This window comes from Bombus terrestris, chromosome 1 (assembly GCF_910591885.1).
Source record: "Bombus terrestris chromosome 1, iyBomTerr1.2, whole genome shotgun sequence".
NCBI lineage: Eukaryota > Metazoa > Arthropoda > Insecta > Hymenoptera > Apidae > Bombus > Bombus terrestris.
This window is the reverse complement of record NC_063269.1, coordinates 12678675-12696538: the sequence shown is the minus strand read 5'-3', so window position 1 is coordinate 12696538 and position 17864 is coordinate 12678675. Positions and strand designations below refer to the sequence as shown.

Genomic DNA, 17864 nt, shown 5'->3' with positions numbered 1-17864 from the left:
TTAATATACATGCTACCAGAGTAATCGTTATATGGAAATTTATAAACCATTGGAATCATCGATTCCGGGATTGCAAAATTATTTGAATAAAATTATTATATAAAGCGTCAGTTACCGCGAATATCTTAGCCGATATCATAATATTTCGATGTAATTGCATTATACACCGCATAATTCGTTATGGTACATTAAACGTGATATAATGTAGCCACAGTATGTTAATATTTTTTCTCAAAATGTTCAACAAAGTGGTAAATATTTGATATCGGGCCGAGGATATTTATAAATACTCATTGTGTGATATCAACGTCCTATTACGTCTTCGTGTCTCGATTTGTCGAATCATCTATTCCCATTCGTTTCAGCGTTCAATTATCTCCGTCGTTTATGCACGCCTCGTCGCTCAATCGGTTTTTATCTGTTACGAAACAAACAACATCCGTGTACATGTAAGTCGCTGCGTTACTCCAGAAGACAATGAATCCGCGAGATCGATTCCAATCGAATCCACGGAACGGAATAATCGAATAGGAAAAATCCCACTCATCGATTTAGCCGACGTTCTATAGTTAATAATTTCACTTTTCTTCGAAGGTTAAAAATGCATTGGAACGAAAAAGTACATAATGAGCATAATTCGGTATCTACCCGTCTTCGCATCAATCTGCTTCTGCATTCTCCATGAAACGTCCACTCCGCCTGAAATTCTCGAGTCGTTAAAATCGCATCGAGTGAACAACGCACGTCCATTAAAAGGCAACAAGGGAGAGAGAGATAGAATGAGAGAGAAAGACAAACGAAAAAAAGAAAAACAAAGAATGAGGAGAAAGAAATAGCAGAAACGCTGGAGACGGATACGAACAAAAAGAAAAGAAAACGTGAAAAAGCAAAAAAAAGAGAGAAAAAGAAAGAAACGAGGGAAGAAGGAAGAAACTCGACCATTGTCCGTCGTTTCTACGACAAAGCTCGTACTTTCGAACGATGAGAAAATGTTGCACGTGCGAGCCGTATCGACGTCTGCGCCACGGAACGGCGTAGCATACGTCAACGATGACGACGCCACCGACCACGACCACGCTGACTACGGCTATGACTATGACTACGACCACGACGTCGAGAACGACGACAACATCGTCGTCGTAGTTGGCGACGCGAGGTGAGCTTCGGTTGCACGAGCGCGCGGCTATCGATCTGGGAACCCACGCTTCCGTTTCTCCTCCTGTCCTCTACCGCGCCTCACCCTTCTGCAACTGCAGCTGCAGCTGCAGCAGCACTAGAACCAGCAGCTTCGCGGCCCAACCCTCGCAACGCTGATACTTCAGCCCCTACCTCGCTTGGTATCTTCCTACTGACTCTTTCTTTTCGCATCTTTCTCATTCCATCTATCTCTTTCTTCCTTCCACTCGCACGTTCACAGTTCTTCGTTCGACCGTTTCCTATTGCGCTCTCTGCCTCTTTCTTTCCCCGTCTCCCTTTCGGCGCTTCCAACTTTCTGATTCTTTCTTCCTCCGTGGTTCGTTCTGTGCACACCTATAGCGTGGTCATTTCAAAGGGTAGGTGTTCCTCTTTCTTTTCTTCGACCACCCCTACCCCCTTTTTCTTCCGCTCTCGCTATCCCTACCACCCGTTCGCCACGATTCTTTCGTTCGTTCGTTCTTTCTTTCTGTCTTCGAGCTCGTGTTCCGGCTGGCGCGCGCCCGGAGTTCCAGTTATGTGAATAATGAAGGGCTTAGAAGTCGAATAATTAATATCTCTTTAAGCGGCGTCGTTGAACGGATCTCCAGCCTGTGGCGCGTTTGTTTTAATGGTCCGTCTTCACGAAGACGTTTCAGTCTTCTCTTATAAATCACTAAGAGATGATTAACCATGGCAAAATGTTCTATACGAATTTCACGGTGTTCTACGTGTATAGATATTTTTCTTTCTCTCAGTTGCGTTTTTATATGGACTCTGGTTGTACTTTTCCTTTTTCTTATTCGTCCTCTCTTTTTCCGTTGCTATAAAGCTACGTTTAACGCAACTCGAGCTTGCTCATTCCTTATTCCCAGGCGAAAAACATCGGCCGCGCGAACAATGAATTGCCAGAAATTTAAATAATGTTTCCTTGCGGCGTCGCGACGAATTATTCCCTCATATCTGCGATATTGTACCGCGTTTAAGCTATTGCTTTCTTGTGCCACTTTTCTGTGTTACGTTTTAATTGCAAACGGGATGCCCGGGTTTCAACGCGAGTCCATTGCATGATATTACGTACCATCAAGAGAAATTATTTTGGAACTTTATTACACGCAAAATTGACCTAAATCGTCGTTCTTGAAGCGTGCTCCGTGCAAGTGAACGTAATAATACAATCCCCATTAATTGTGGATTTGTAATTTAATGTGATATAATATTTCAAACAACTCCGTTGATGAGAGTTAACAACCATTTTCGCTCGTAATCAAAACTAAAATAAATAATTTTTTCGCAACATTTATCCTGCTTTGAATTTGTAGATTTATTTATTTTCGTATACTCTTTGTTCTTATCGTACCGAATTTGTTCATCGAATCAAATAATCTTTTATTTTATTTGACATTTCACATTTGAATAAACGTCATCGACGTAATTTTTTTTATTTTATTATGTCATCGTTATTAATGGCGTCAGAATGATTAATTTCGCCAATGTAAACACATATAGACAAGTCCTAATATCTACTAGTCAAGTGCGATTGAAATTAAGATAATTCTGAGAGCAAATGTTTTTACGTTATACAATAGTCACAAGTATACTATTACAATTCAGCTATATTATTTATGACTCGAACGTATCCAAAATACAATATTTAAAATCTATAATTATTTGACAAAAGAAATGGAAAATTATTTGGAAGTAATTTATCGTGAACTATATATATTTCTGAAATAATAATGATTCACTGCTTCGAATTGTACTTACTTTTTCAAAATAAAATTTATTTTAAATAGAATTTGTTCAGACCTAGTTCATCTAACATGTTTCAAGCTATCGTAACGTATCATATTTTTCTGAAAATAGCCCCGCAATAGAGTCTCTATCGTATAAAGACTGGAACGTTTACCTACTTACAGTAGTCGTACCTATTACTATAATCTTATCGTATCACGACGTCTATAAGGTCGATGATCTTTGAATGACTAGTGGCATACGTGCACCGACAAGGGGCACTGCATATCGACTTTCTTGACCACGTGAATGATTACGTGGCAATTATTTCAGAATCATCGAGACAAATATTAGACGAGTATGACTCAAAGTCGAAAGCAGACGCTCGTTAATAAGACCATCCGTGACTAATGCGATTGGACCTATATCATTGAAGCTGCATAAATTGTATTTAATCCTACAGTTCTATATAGTCGAATTAAAGCGAACAAAAATGATAACTTTCATTTATTTGTAGGAGTTAAATGCGATATATTTCTAGTGGAAAAATACGAAATCTCTCCAAATATATGATTCTAATGAACTACTAAATTGAAATTATTGAATTACTAAAATGAAAAAAATGAAACTTAATCTTACGAAAAAATAATTGCATAATGTTAAATTACGATATGGCATCATTTCAATAAATAAACTGTAAATATTTGGTATTTAATAAATCTCAAACACTAGAGAAATAAAATGATTGCGTGCTTAGATATAGTGTAATGATCTAGAATTAAGACTCTCATAGCCATAGTAGAACGATCCAAAATCCTTGTAATCATCGTCATTTAGGTCGAAACTTGCTCCGTTAGCTAGTTTGGTAGAAAGTTCGACAGTAACCGGACGGTAACCACGCGATCATAACAGCGCGATAAGTATGAATCGGGTAGCGATCACGACAAAACGATAGATGTGGATCGATTTCGTAACGACAACCTTCGAACCCGTTCGACGGCTTTGAAAATACGGCGATCAAGAGAGGACGAAGGATTGCCCTGATTCAACACCGTTCACTGACAAACTCACGTGGCTGCTTTGGCTTTCACTCGCGAAAAATATACAAGGAAACTCGTAGATGACAAAGTCGACAACGTATTTGTTCATTCAAGAATGTTGAAAGAATAATTCTCTAAAGAATTAAATTTTGTTCTTAATTTTTTCTTAATATTACAAAAGGAAGGGTTGATCATTTCGTCTGATATTAAAAATACGTAACATTTGGTTTTTGAACTCGACCTTTTCTTTGTCCTACAACAAGATTTTAATAGTTCGATGCTTTGAATCATTATTCCGCTCGAGTTGTCTATGGATTTTCCTAAATTAGGTTAAAGTGTCCTCCTGAATATTCTTTCTCTTTGCGTCGACGTTATATTTGCTGTGTATAGCTTAGAATGATCGAAAAATATTGTACTTTTATTCAAATCGTCAATCCTCATTCATCATGTTATTTAATTATGTGTCTGTATATAAATTCTATGTTGTAAATTTCAATAAAAATATTTGCCAATTTATCTATTTTATTACACTATTTATCTTTTCATTACATTGAACCTTTTACCATCGTGTTAATTTAGCATCAAACGATTAATTGAATTAGGAAATTTAACGATTAGGGTCATTGTTTTCTAATTTTATTTATCTTTCTAGTAAAAAAAAACTGTTTAAAATTTTATACATCTTTGTTCCATGAACACAATCGATAGGCGATGCAAGATAGACAATTACTGTCACAAGTAATAGCGACGATATATAATGGTATCTCTGCGAAGAGCCGCTTGCGAAACAACGCAATTTATTTCTTCGTCGAACGAAATTACTTAATTTCCTGAACATCGTTCCCGAAACGTTCACTACGTTTCGTTAATAAGCCATCGTTATTAGACGTCTCCTTCGCAATGAGAGAAGAGGCTGAAATCATCGTGGCTATCGTTATCGGTTGTAGCTCGCGAATCGAACGACACGCAGAAAGTGCGCAATTATTTGATTTTATTAACCGTCAAAGATCTGACTAATACCATGAAATTATTGCTCGGGTCAAAGGTTGCCCCGTTGCGAAATCGATGCACAATTGTTCGTCTGTCCTTTCGGCGTGATCGTTTCTCGATTTACATACAACATCATTCGATAGTAACAGCTATCTAAAATTTTTGACAAAGATTATTTCATCTAGTTTATATAAAATAAAAACGCGAAATGGGCAATTGTCAATTAGAATCCAAATTTCGTCGTTGATCAAATAAGAGATTGATTACCTACTATCTGATGCTGGTACGTCGAAAATATCAAAATTGGATTTACAATATTTGAAATTTGTCCATAACGTGTTTCGATCTACCAACGACCTCATAAATTTTGAATGCTAGAGGACATCAAGTGTCTCCAATAATTTCAAGCTGTGGATAATTTGTAGCTACATAATTAACGTCGTAAATATTTATATAAGGTAAATCCGTGTATAATAAGCTTTAGTAGGACATCGTTATTTTAGATCAAAATTTTCGTCGTAAATTTTTAAGAAGTTATCTTTATAAATCAGCGTTCCAATTTTCCTTTAACCTTTTGTTTGAAGTTAAAATCATCATCAATACCATTAAAAACAGTTTCACGTTTCTGAGAAACTCGGAAAAATGGACCAAGTTTCAAGAACGAGATTGCAGATGACATTAACTATTATTATAAAAAATATATCGTTCGAGTTTATGAAGTTTTTCACTTATCAAGTTATCCTATATCTTAAAAGCCTTTATATACGTATTATATAAATTACACGTTAAATACACGAGATACCTTCTTCGATTATTAAAAGAACGCAGTATAATTATTTCAAAAATGGTATATTTTAAACGTTAAACGCTTTGTAACACGGTTACATTGCCGAGATTAAAATTTATAACAGCAATTTTCATCCAGCGCACTATTATTACTCCAATATCGTGAAATTTTATTGAACTTAGTTTACTTTTAAATATCTGTAAACACTTTGACCCGAAATACCATGCGTGTACGGGTACACTACATCTCTGTTTATGTTTGCCAATAATATCCTTCTTTATCTGCCACATGTCTTACATTCATCTTGTAAGGAACTTCTTCCAGGATAACAAGATCAGCCAGCAGGTGGAGCAAATTTTATCGAAGGGAAATATAAGGAATCCCAACATTGGTACAGTCGAACATGGGGAATAACTCTATATGAAAAAATATATCAGAGATACGGAGTACAATCTTTTTGTACGAGCTGGTTGTTAATCGACACAGTATGATATTTATGATTAGAAAAAGTATTGGTGTGTCATTGTATTTATTATAGCATTTACATATAAATTAATTAGATTTAGATATATTAAATTTCATATCACTTAATAGTACTTTTATATGATTGCAAAAATTTGATACAGTGAAAATGAAATGTATATAGAGACTGATTGAAAAACGTTTCATTGCAAGATAAGGGTATGTACTAGTACTTTTTTGACCACTTTACTGTGAAGTTGGAGAATTTTAAGCCGAATAACAATGAATTAATAAGGAGTTAATCTGCATGCGAAGAAAAGTAAAGAATATAGAACTCGATATATTTTGTCTAAAGTTTCATTTAAGAAAATAAGGTTTGAACACGTTTAACCGAGAATTAGCCAAGTGCATAAATATCCGACAAATTTTCAAATTGAATTTTTCCAAAAAAGAGGTTTTACATCACACGATTTTATTTTACAGTCTCGACTTATTTCTTAAAATTAAAAAATGTCGATTCCTATTTAATTAGACAGTTATCAGCTCAATTAGTTAATTTCACGCGTACGCGACAAATTTTCAAAGTCAATTTTCTCAAAAGTGAAACATCATATGAGAAAATGTTATTGCATATTCTCAACTTATTTTTTCACGTAGATTCATCCACTGCTCAAGTGAACCATCACTCACGTACGTCACGTCAAGAACGTGAATAGACGTAGACGAATCAAGATAACAGGCGAAGTTCAAAACTCGGGGCGGCGTAATCGGCGAATGTAGAAGGAGCAGCGGTGGCTGTCGCCGCGAAATTTGTTTTCTCGACAACGCGAAGGCAGGACGACATTACCAGCCGACGTTACGGTCGTTCTTCTTACGAAGCTTTTGCGCAACCCGCTCTTACGTGGGTACTTTCGCTTTGCATAATTTACTCGCCGCGTTTCGATCGTGTATTCGTATTCGGGACAGCTATGACTCTCGCGACATCGTCCAGTTGCTTTTGAAACCGTCCCCGTCCTTTGGCTATTTCGAACCGAACGTGCGTTTTCCCCGGACTTCGTGGAAAATGCGCCGTCATACTCCTGTGAAACGATTTCTGTGAAACTTGTAGCCAAGATACACGTACTCTCTTCTATCTTTCTCTTTCCCTCTCACTGTTCAGTGTCTTCAACGTCCTCGAATTGATGAAGTTCCGTAGTTCGAACACAAGGCTCGAGCTATGAGCTTTGATCGTTCACGCCTCGAAGTTTGATTATCGATCACGGCGCTACGAGTTCGCGCTCCATGGCCAACGCGGAAATACTTCTCCGCGTGTTGCAATGTTTGTAACTTGAGCATGATTGGTCGAGTAAAAGTCGTCGTTAATAGCAGAAATATCAGAACGATCAATCCGATCGATTTATCAGTTTATTTTAGAGATTGCGTAAAATTCTTTTATTTTACTTTTTAACGATGTTTTCAGAATTTTTTTATTTCGATATTTTGTAAAATTCTCTTTTTCTTAATTCTTACAGAGATTTTATGGAATTCGTATATTTCCATATTTTCTAAAATTCTGCTTTTTTAATATCTCATAGAAATTTTATAGAATTCTATTGTTTGAATATCCCACAGAAATTTTGTAACGGTACATTTTTGACAGTTTGAATTATTTTTAAGAAAGTACACGGATAAAAATTTTTCCCTTTACATTTCTATTCTTTTATTCTTCCTTTTTGATATGACTTTTATACTTCGGTAGTAAATAGTTCTAGTGTCAAATACAAGCAGGAATTTTTTAGAAATCTATTACAATCATTTGAGTTTCTAGAAATTTTGAAAATTTTATACGATTCAAAGTTGAGAGAATATTTGACTTTTTTCGTTTCAATGGGGACATAAAAACGAGAAGGGAGATAGATCATAATTTGAAACCATTTTTAGGAATGATTTTTAAAAAGGAACTCGTGTATTACAGTGTGACACGCTTGGCGAATCTGTGCTTTCCAGCGGGTATTTGTATTCGGTACGGCGCGCGGTTCACGACATCGTAAAAGCAGTTTTGAAACCTTTCGAGGTATCCTTGCTGCCGGTTTCTAAACGATTTCCTTTTCTTTCTTTCTCTGTCTGGGGTATTTTCACCAATGAAGCTTAATGTAAAAAAATTTCAGAACATTTTATGATAACCCCGTTACACTCAAGCTGTTCTCAGAGAAGGTATTTAAATAAACCCAATTCCCGAAAAATCCAAGCTAGTTATTCTGTTTTAAAAATACATTTCTTAACCTACACTAATCTATCACAATATCTGAAACGTGGAATTGCTAGTTTGCATGCGGATGTTTATGCCAACTCATATTTCAACGAAGAAGTAACGTGTATTTTATTTTAAATTTTTCTTACAATCTTGTTAATTAAGTGTATTCTATATACTTCCATATATACATAAATTTTCTATGAATACATAAATATCTATAATCTACCGATAAGTACTAACAGAGGTTAGCAAAGTGCACTTGTTCTTTTTTTTCATTATTACACTTCAATTATAATTTCAATTCCCATTTTTTAAAAATTAATGAATAAAGATAATTTATCGAATGAAATGTACGTAACAAACTCATTGACCCATTTTATTCTGTACTCTAACCGAAACTCAATTACTCCTAAGATCATTGGAACCGATATGTTTGACGGTTGCACGTTATTCACCAAAATCGTCGTTCACCGCAAACCTTTGGCTAACGATCGTTTGCCGTGAGCACACGCCCGTGAATCGATACATATTTACGCAGACGTATCGACGTTATCTAGTTGGCCGATCATTTCGGAAGCTACATCAATCACGTAGCCAATGTTTGAGATCAATTCCAGCAATCTTGCGCGATAACGGGATCGAATAATCGACGGTGACGAACGTGTACCGCGTTTACGAGACAATTTAGTAGCCGTTTATCAGCTATTAAAGTCGAAATGTTCCGCGGTGGTGCACTGTTCTGCGTTTGCCGCCGCGCGAAATTCGAAACCAAAATTTTACGAATGGTTCCCCGGTGACGTAACTTCGCTGAACGAATGCGAGTCGCGTAATGAAATTAACTCGCTACAAAAGCACCGTGTAAATAATGTAAAACGACGTTTCGATGTTTCACCGTTGGAGCCACATTGGAAATTTCACCGTAGAACTTTCGCGCTGCGTTCGTATTGAAATTATGAAAGTGCCCTGAATGGGATTCACGCGATGCAAACGACGACATCCACCACGGAATACGAATTAAGAATATTCTATCCTTTTTTCTCTCTTGTACAATCCTTTTCTCTCTTCTCTTCTATATTTTTCTTGTTTTAAAACGTTTATGTTAGCGAGTAAAATTCACCCATCGAGTTGATGCTATCGTTAACGCGGCGTCTCCTCGTTCCGGCCAAGTACGGATTTTCGGGCGCGCGCGTCTGACGACGAACCGCCTAATGTACTGCGAACGAAACCCACGTGCGAAGTGAACGGTCAGACGCGCGCCGAATCAACGAAACCCTCCCACTCGCGTAACTGCAAATTCTGTAGGTTCGCGAACTTTGAGCGTGTGATAAGTGCATTGCATAAGTCGAGTTTACCATGTATTTTCAAGGAACTAAAGTTGGACAATGTATCGAAATATTCCTACGCTTATTAGAAGTTAAACGCTTACATTCGAATTACATACAAACTCATAAACTTTCGATTTACTCAAGTTAAACTAGAATTTTAGTACGTAGAATTTCCTATAAAATTCCACGCCAACCATATATCATTCAAACGTCAAAAAGAAAAGAAATATTTACTCGTTGCCTTATCTCGAGTCATATGAAACAGTACCACGAGCAATGTACTCCTTGATTCCACGAAGTAACTGTTCTCGCATAGAAACAAAAAAAGCACACACACCTACTGTCCTGTACACAGTGGCAAGCAACTGAAGTACTGGTAGGCACGAAGCGCATTATTCTCAAAAGGACGTTATGTAAACTCGACAATTCCGTGGACCCCGTACAACGGTTCTCCGACACGAGTGGAATTAGAAAATTCACGTTAGGCCATCACGAACCGGCCCGTACGTACGCGTGATTCTTTTTCCTTAAGATCGTATACAATCGACGTGGGAACGGTACGTTTCTATAAAACATACACGCATACACGCTTATACACGCACATACACACACACATACACATAGGTAGATCGTAACGGAGCTTTTTCGTTACCTTTTATGCTCCCGGACGAGGTATGAGGCGTCTGCGGTGCGTGCGAGGTCAGAGGTAACGGCGAGCCCGAGGAGGTCGCGGAGTGTTCCAACTTGGAACTCACCGCGCTCCACATCTCGAACATGTTGAACGCCGTGGTGATGGCCTTTAGTCACTTCCAGGCTGCTACTCCCGTAGATCACCCGGCGCCCTTTACAAGCCCGGCGTAACATCCGCTGCGGCACTCCGCGACGCCACCCGAAAGGACGTCTTCGTCGAGCGAGACGGATATCTTTCGAGGTGTACGCACAGAATACTATGTATCTCGTGGCCCACGTGTCACTCGAATATCTTTTCTATATTGTAGTTAACTATCGTTCCTTGATTATTCTATATTATGGTAACGTTGTACTATGCACCACCACGTTTATCGTTATAGCTAAGGATCGTTACCCAGAACTTTAACACGAATTTCACTTCGTACGGTTGTACCTTCGTTTCGTTTGCGACTTTTCGATTCTATACAATTAAATGTTATTTTTACAATATTTTACCGGTTCCTCGATTGCTTCACGTTAAATATTGTCGAATCGATGATCGTTAACAAAACTATCTCTTGGTAACACTTCTCTTCTCTTTTTTTTTCTACTTCCTTACCGATTATTTACTAAGCTCGATTTTATTTACGCAGTTTACAAACGGCACTGAAACCCGTTTCTTTTCTCCCTTTTCTCTCCTTTATTTTTTCTCCCTTATCGATGCACTGTTATTATATGTATATGTATATATATGTATATATATAGATATATAGATATATATATATAGATATATATAGATGTATCACTGCCGGTACCGTGAACCGATTTTAAGCGTACGAACGGCGACGCGTCCTCTCCCTCTTTTTCACCGGTATTGCGTTAACACCGCGTCCATCGTCATCGTCCACTTCCGTCTCCACCTCCTCTTCCGCCTCCTCCACGCCACCCCGACTCGCCCTACACCACTGCGTGACACGGTTTACCGCGTATCACCTTTCTACTGTTATTAGTATCGTCAGCACCTTGGCTAATGAACGTCCCGCCGACTTGCCGACCAGCCTTAATCGCCGCGAAGTTGAAGCACACCGAGCCGACTGGTCGTGATCGTCGACGTTACGATCGTGTCCCTTGCTTTCGTCGTCGCTTTCGTTGCCAGTACCTCGAGTGACATGGCGCCACGGGCGTCTCACGTTCGTAGATCGTCGATCTGCAAACAGTTTCGTCAGCATCTTTGCCCCTCATTGATTATCGTTTCGCTCGGTACTGCTCGACATTTTTTGGGGAATTCGAGAATATGCAAGTTTTATCAAGGATGCGAGGTTTTTTTCAGGAAATTCGAGGATTAAAGAAGGAGATGAAAGGTTTGAGTATTAGGGTTGTGAGAAGGTTAGCAAGGTGAAGATACTTCGGATTCAGCTGGATACAGAGAAGTTACGAATTAAACTTTCGAATAAAGATAGTAATTGATGTTTTGGATCTACAAATCCATTTAGGGTTTATATCGCATTTTTATTTAGGGACGCGTGTAACGTAAATGGATGAAATTATACTTCATTTGTTTTAAGTAAAACGACTTGCTCCACCGACGACTTATCTCGTCTACGAAGTATTCTGCGCACGCAACGAAAGCACAACAAAGAGATTAAACGAAAGAGTAATTGTGATATAGAACATAAGGAAAGACAACAATTACACGAGCCACGTGTACAAGATGTAAAAAGAGAGTCACGCAAGAAGAGAAGTGAGAGGTGTAAGAGGATCGGATAAACCAGAAGCGACACGCACGTGTTTCGAGACGGGTATCGTGTTCGGTACGTTGACGTATTCGTCTACACACATATGCTCCGTGCACTTGTCACACGATTGCCCGACACCGTTAAATCGCGAATTTAATTAACACGTTGCATCCCGTTACGACAAAACATGCTCGGCGTACAGTGAAAGCAAGAAAAGAAAGCAACAAAACCGCTGCTCGTATACTTTAAATTAGCCTGACGCCTCAATCGAGAAGTTAATCAAAATTCTTCTTCATCGAAAACAGCCTAACGTCCAGAAAAAGGAAATTTCTTAGAAAATGTCGAAAGAAAAATTGACTTGAAATGAACATTTGCAGCTATCGTACATATTTATATCTCTCATATTACATAAGAAATTCCAATGCTTCGGTCGAGAGTTTCATCAAAATTCTGGAAAGAAGCACGAAATTCCACATCATCGAGAAACAACCAAATATGTATCCTAGAAGAAGAACGAAGAATTCCTTACAAGATTTCCACGGCAAAAGAATAGAAAACTCTTCACCAGATCACCAAATTCCTTCAGAGAGAAGAACAAAACTTGTCGAAAGTTCGTAGTGAGAACTAAAGAATAGAATTGCTCGTCATCGGGGGATGAAGCAGGGCGTCGCGTAACCTCAGAACGTGGTCGATCGGTCACGACTTGACACGAAAATTCAGACATGTGCACATCGATCGTGCATTTCCGTACACGGGCTGTTCCCCTTTAATCCTGCCGCGTTGCAAGTACTAGAGCCCGTGTCGAGGGGAACCGCACTTTGCTATCGAGCGAACCTCGCAACCAAGCGACCACCAGCCGAGCCTGCCTTGCCTTGCCTACCCACCCACCCGCCTATATACCTATCCACAAGCGCGTATAGATATACACACAATGACGCGGACGGGAGCACATCCACCAGCGGCCTATTCCGTGCTTTCATGCCGCTTTACAGTGCCTCTCTAGGGCAGGTTGAGATTCACCGTGGAAGGAAGCATCGTCGCGGCGATGCGATGTGCCTACATTCGCGACTCTACTCGCTACATACGTACCTCTTCGTGTAAGTATGTCCCTGCGTATGTCCCTGCGTGCACGTATAACACGTGCATGTGACGAGAATAAATGTGCACAAGGTGTATGCCAGAGAGAGGAACGTGTATCTGTATATGTACGTGTGGTTTTTTGTGTACACCTGCATGAAGAGAGCATGTACATCAGGAGAAGGGAGAAGAGAATCGTGTACATGCAAGGTGTTCGTCATTTACGTTGCGCTCGGTAAGGTTAGTATGTATACATAACTACATGCATGTACATAGACGACGACACACTGCACCCGTGTAATGAACTGTGTCACCGTGATTTGTAGTCCAACAGGGATGTGCACGTGTGTGACGTGGCAGCCGGTGTACACGCCAACGGTGTTACGCAATAACTGCGACGAAAGCGCGCGCGAAAAAATCGCGACTCCCTTATATACGCGCCTACATATGTATACGTAAATATACGGCGGTCCGGAGTGCACACCGGAGTACTCTAATGAACCGTATCGCTGCTATATTTAGTGCACCGGTAAACACGTCGCTACGATAATCCGTAGATACTGCACGCACTCCTATCATTGTATAATCGCGCAAAAAACACCATATATGTATCTGTATGTACCACGATCGACGTTGCTATAGTAATTTCGTCCGTGCACTGTTCTGCAAGTGTTTTCATGTGTATAAGTGTGAATACTCATACATAGACATACGGGCGTAGAGAACCCCGTTGCATGGTTGCAACCACGACCTACACACCGAGACGAATAGCGAACCCGCTATTATATATGGTTTGCAGCGGAGAACGAGTAGAGAGGAGAAAAAGATGAGACGGTGTATAGCCTGGTACGCGGAACAGAAAGAGATAGGCCTATAGAGAAAGAGAGTAGGCACACGATGGGAAAGAAGGAAGAAAGGAAGAGCGGAAGGAACGAGGGAGAGATAAAGAGGGAGATGGTGTACCGTAGTACGGGCTACATTCTGTCGGCCCCACTAGCCCACTGACTCGTTGCCTCGATGCACTCCTCGTTCCTTCTTTCCCTCTCCTCTACACACGGTCTTCTTCCCTCTTTTCTCGCTCTATTCTCCGCGGCTAGCGGGCCTCCTCGTTCGCCACGCGTCCCGTCGAACATGCACGTTTATACAGTATATATACGTAACTCTACACACGCTGATATACATCTATACACCACTCTATCCCTCCTGTATACGGTCTTTCCACCGGTGTGGCTCGAGTTCCGTGCCGGTGTGCTGCGCCTCTACCGATGAAATGGGGTGATAATGAACCGTTAACCCCTTTCGCGACTCGATGCGCGCCGGTTCGCGGTTTTTTTTTATGAATATATCTCTACACCAGCTATCGGACATCCGACGTTTTCGTTTTTTTTCGGTGTGCACTACATGGTCATGTAGCGTGGAATTCTTTAGAGATAATACATTTTTCGACTTATGAGAGTTGGTTTCCTTTAAAAAAATTTTTTTTTTTTAAATATACTTATAACGATTGATAGACGGTAATATAAAGACTTCATTTTCTTGATAAATATTGAATTTCCTATACAATTTAGTAGATGTATTTCTAACGTCTGTAAATTCATTCAACATTTTTATAAAGAAATCAAAAACGTATTCACACGTTAATTCGTAATACGATTAATACACGACTTAATATGTAATACAAATAATCTGTAATGAAACTTTGTAAAACAATATATTACTTATATAGTTATCCAGGAAATAATGAATATAGAGCAAGTTCAATCTTTCTACAATGCAAAATTCTTCCTTAAAGCATATAGAAAGTGTAACTATTATTCTATTCCGAAACATCCTCCAAATCCAAATTAAAGCGACATAACCAACGAAACATCGAACACGGGTGTACTCGCCATACCGGCGATAACGCCATCTCGACGTCCATCGCCGGTTAACGATCCTCCAATTCATCTATGCATCCATTATTGCGCGGTTAGCACGCTTGCCGCGTGACAATGTGTAAACTCCTGGTCGATCTTCGTTAGCTCTGATGCAGACGAATGATGCGACGTTCTGATTCTACGGCAGTAATACTATGCAATTCGAGTACTTTATATTTTCCATAGTTGTATTATATTTCCAATAGCCGGATTTGTGCGCATTGTATCACTAAACGTATGAAATTGTAAAATTGCGCAGCATCGAAATTTTTTTCTACATTCCTGTGCGCTGCTTCTTGGACAGATGAACAATCATTGCTGCTCAAAACTTTACAAATAACACGTTACGAGAATGATAGAACCGATGACGTGAAAACGTTACAAACATCGAAAAGAGACAACGTGAAAACATTAAAATGATCGAATGGAGGACCTGAGGCAACGATACGTCGTCGTTTCACTGGACTATTCGATAAATTGATATATTTTTAATGAATGCACACGATCGTGAAACCTGCTATTAGGTTTGAGTTAAATTTGGCTGAGATTTAGGTCAGGTTTGGGTTAGCAAGACGAAAATTAGCTTCCTACTTCTAAATTCCAGTATAAATTACCCATACGGTGTCGTGATTTAGCATTGATGACTATGCAAATCGTCATCTTTATATTTTTAATTTTAAGACTTCCAGAGTGATCAAAATAACCAACTCGTAACTTCTCTAAAAATTTTATAAATCTCTAATTGAATTTTTAGAACTTTAATTATCTGTCTTTGTAAAATATATAGATAAAAGTTTGTTTTTCTCCTGCATTATATATTTTTTCATTTTGGTATCTCTCATACGCTTTAGTTATTCTGTATAATACATAAAATCATGCAGTCTCGCTATTAGGAACATTGACGTATCAAATCAAATAGGGTGAAATCGTAATAAAATCATGTTTCTCGTCTACCAAACATCATCACGACTGAAACAAACGTATAGGCTGATATCCGGCGCGAAGTCTTTCTCTTGTCAATTTTACGCGTTCCACGTGACACAAGGATCCGCGACGCACCGCGTGCAGAAATTGAAAAACGCGGGTCGAAGCTATGCTAAAGCGGTCGACGCGTTCCTGCGGCACTTCGTAAACTATAGCCCGAGCCCGGCCGCTATACGTCTGTATCCCCGGTGCACGCGTGTGTCTGTGAATTACTTTCGCCCCGGGGGGCATCGCATCTTATTTAGGTCGTGTACACCGAGCGTATACTTTGGTTCTGGCACGAGCGTGCCGGCGTTATTACGGCATCGCTGCCACTGCTGCTGCTGCTGCTGTTCTGTCCGACACACCGAGGGACGCAGGTGATTCGCTTATACACACTGCACCGCGTACAAACGCACGAGTTTTGTCATTGCGTTTCACCAGCTAAGATGGATAACGACTTTCCAAGGTGATACTTCAATTGAGATCACTGAACAGGTGATACGAGTATATGGTATGTATGAGATATTAGTTGATTGACTGAAGCGTTGTTTGTTAGAAAACTTGATGAATATACGAACGAAATTACGCAAATGAAAGTTCTATTGCCTACGTTATATGTTGATAAATAAATCTTAAATGAAATTTATATATTTCTATACTGGAAAAAATGACATACTGTCGATTCATAGATATTCGTAGATGTTAGGACTCTTACGAAAGATGAACTAAATCTGGAAAGTTATTAAGGATCAGTATCATATAAGGACCAACAGAATAATTTTTAATTCATTATCTGTTCATAACTCACAGCTGCAAGTAATTTGTACATATTTTTACTAGATCCCTTCAATCATCATCTAGCATCAATACAGAATTTTTAAAATCGATTAATCCTTTTCTTAGTAATTTAGGTCAATTATTACGAGATTAGTAGGTGTCCTAATACTAATGAACGGGGGTGCAGGTAGTAGTACGTACTCATTCGGATGAATAGTAGACTCGACAATCTGACTAGTGATTTATGATCCCATGTAGATTGCCGAACACCTGAAGGGAATTTTATTGCCGTCAAGGCAATAAATGCAGGCAACAATCTGATTGATAAATTTTTCATTTAATCACGATAATCAAAACCGAGTTAACAAATCAATCTCTGAATATCTGAACACGTTACATACCACTGACGACTTTCTGATTGTTATACTTATGCAAAATTAAACACAGATAATGATCCGCAGATTTATGATTACGTTTCGAAGAATCAGAACTGACACAAAAGTTGCTACGCACTCGAACTCTAACTCGAATACTGCTTCCAAAAATTTAATACTTTAATTGCTCGTATTGGAAGATAATTACAGGCAATTTGGAAGAAGTGGTTGGAAATAGCAGTGTAACTCCGCAATCTTCTTAAGATTGTTTCTTTCTTCCTTTTTTAGTAGAAAATATATAAATTATTATAATCGTAGAATTTTAATACACCTAATTATACTTTATTTTATAGCAAACGCTTTCACATCAGTAGAACTTACTAATGTAAACAGAATAGTTCCTGTCACGAGGAAGAAATTTTAGCGAATTCTTCGTTAATTCAATAAATCTCATTGAAGATGAATAACGACAGATGTAACTGTTAAGTTTTATTCGAAAGTGACAGTCCAATTGAGATTATTTCGAGCCGATGATCACGAAAGGCATACATTAACGAGAGTTTCGATTGTGTTACAGTCGCAAACAACTTTTCCCGTTTCATATT

General features: G+C 38.9%; 1 protein-coding gene across 9 annotated transcripts in view; it reads right to left on the bottom strand.

Moving 5' to 3' along the window:
- Window positions 1-17864, bottom strand: part of LOC100643231 (probable nuclear hormone receptor HR3) — a 135699-nt gene that overhangs the window by 60561 nt on the left and 57274 nt on the right. For 2 of the 9 annotated variants that reach the window (XM_048407725.1, XM_048407731.1), the window contains exon 2: window positions 10397-11620. The exons of the other annotated variants lie outside the window; for them this stretch is intronic. In XM_048407725.1, coding sequence (XP_048263682.1) covers window positions 10397-10520 — 124 coding nt within the window. In that variant the 5' untranslated portion in view covers window positions 10521-11620. The remainder of the gene's footprint in view (window positions 1-10396; window positions 11621-17864) is intronic. 9 annotated transcript variants of the gene reach the window in all.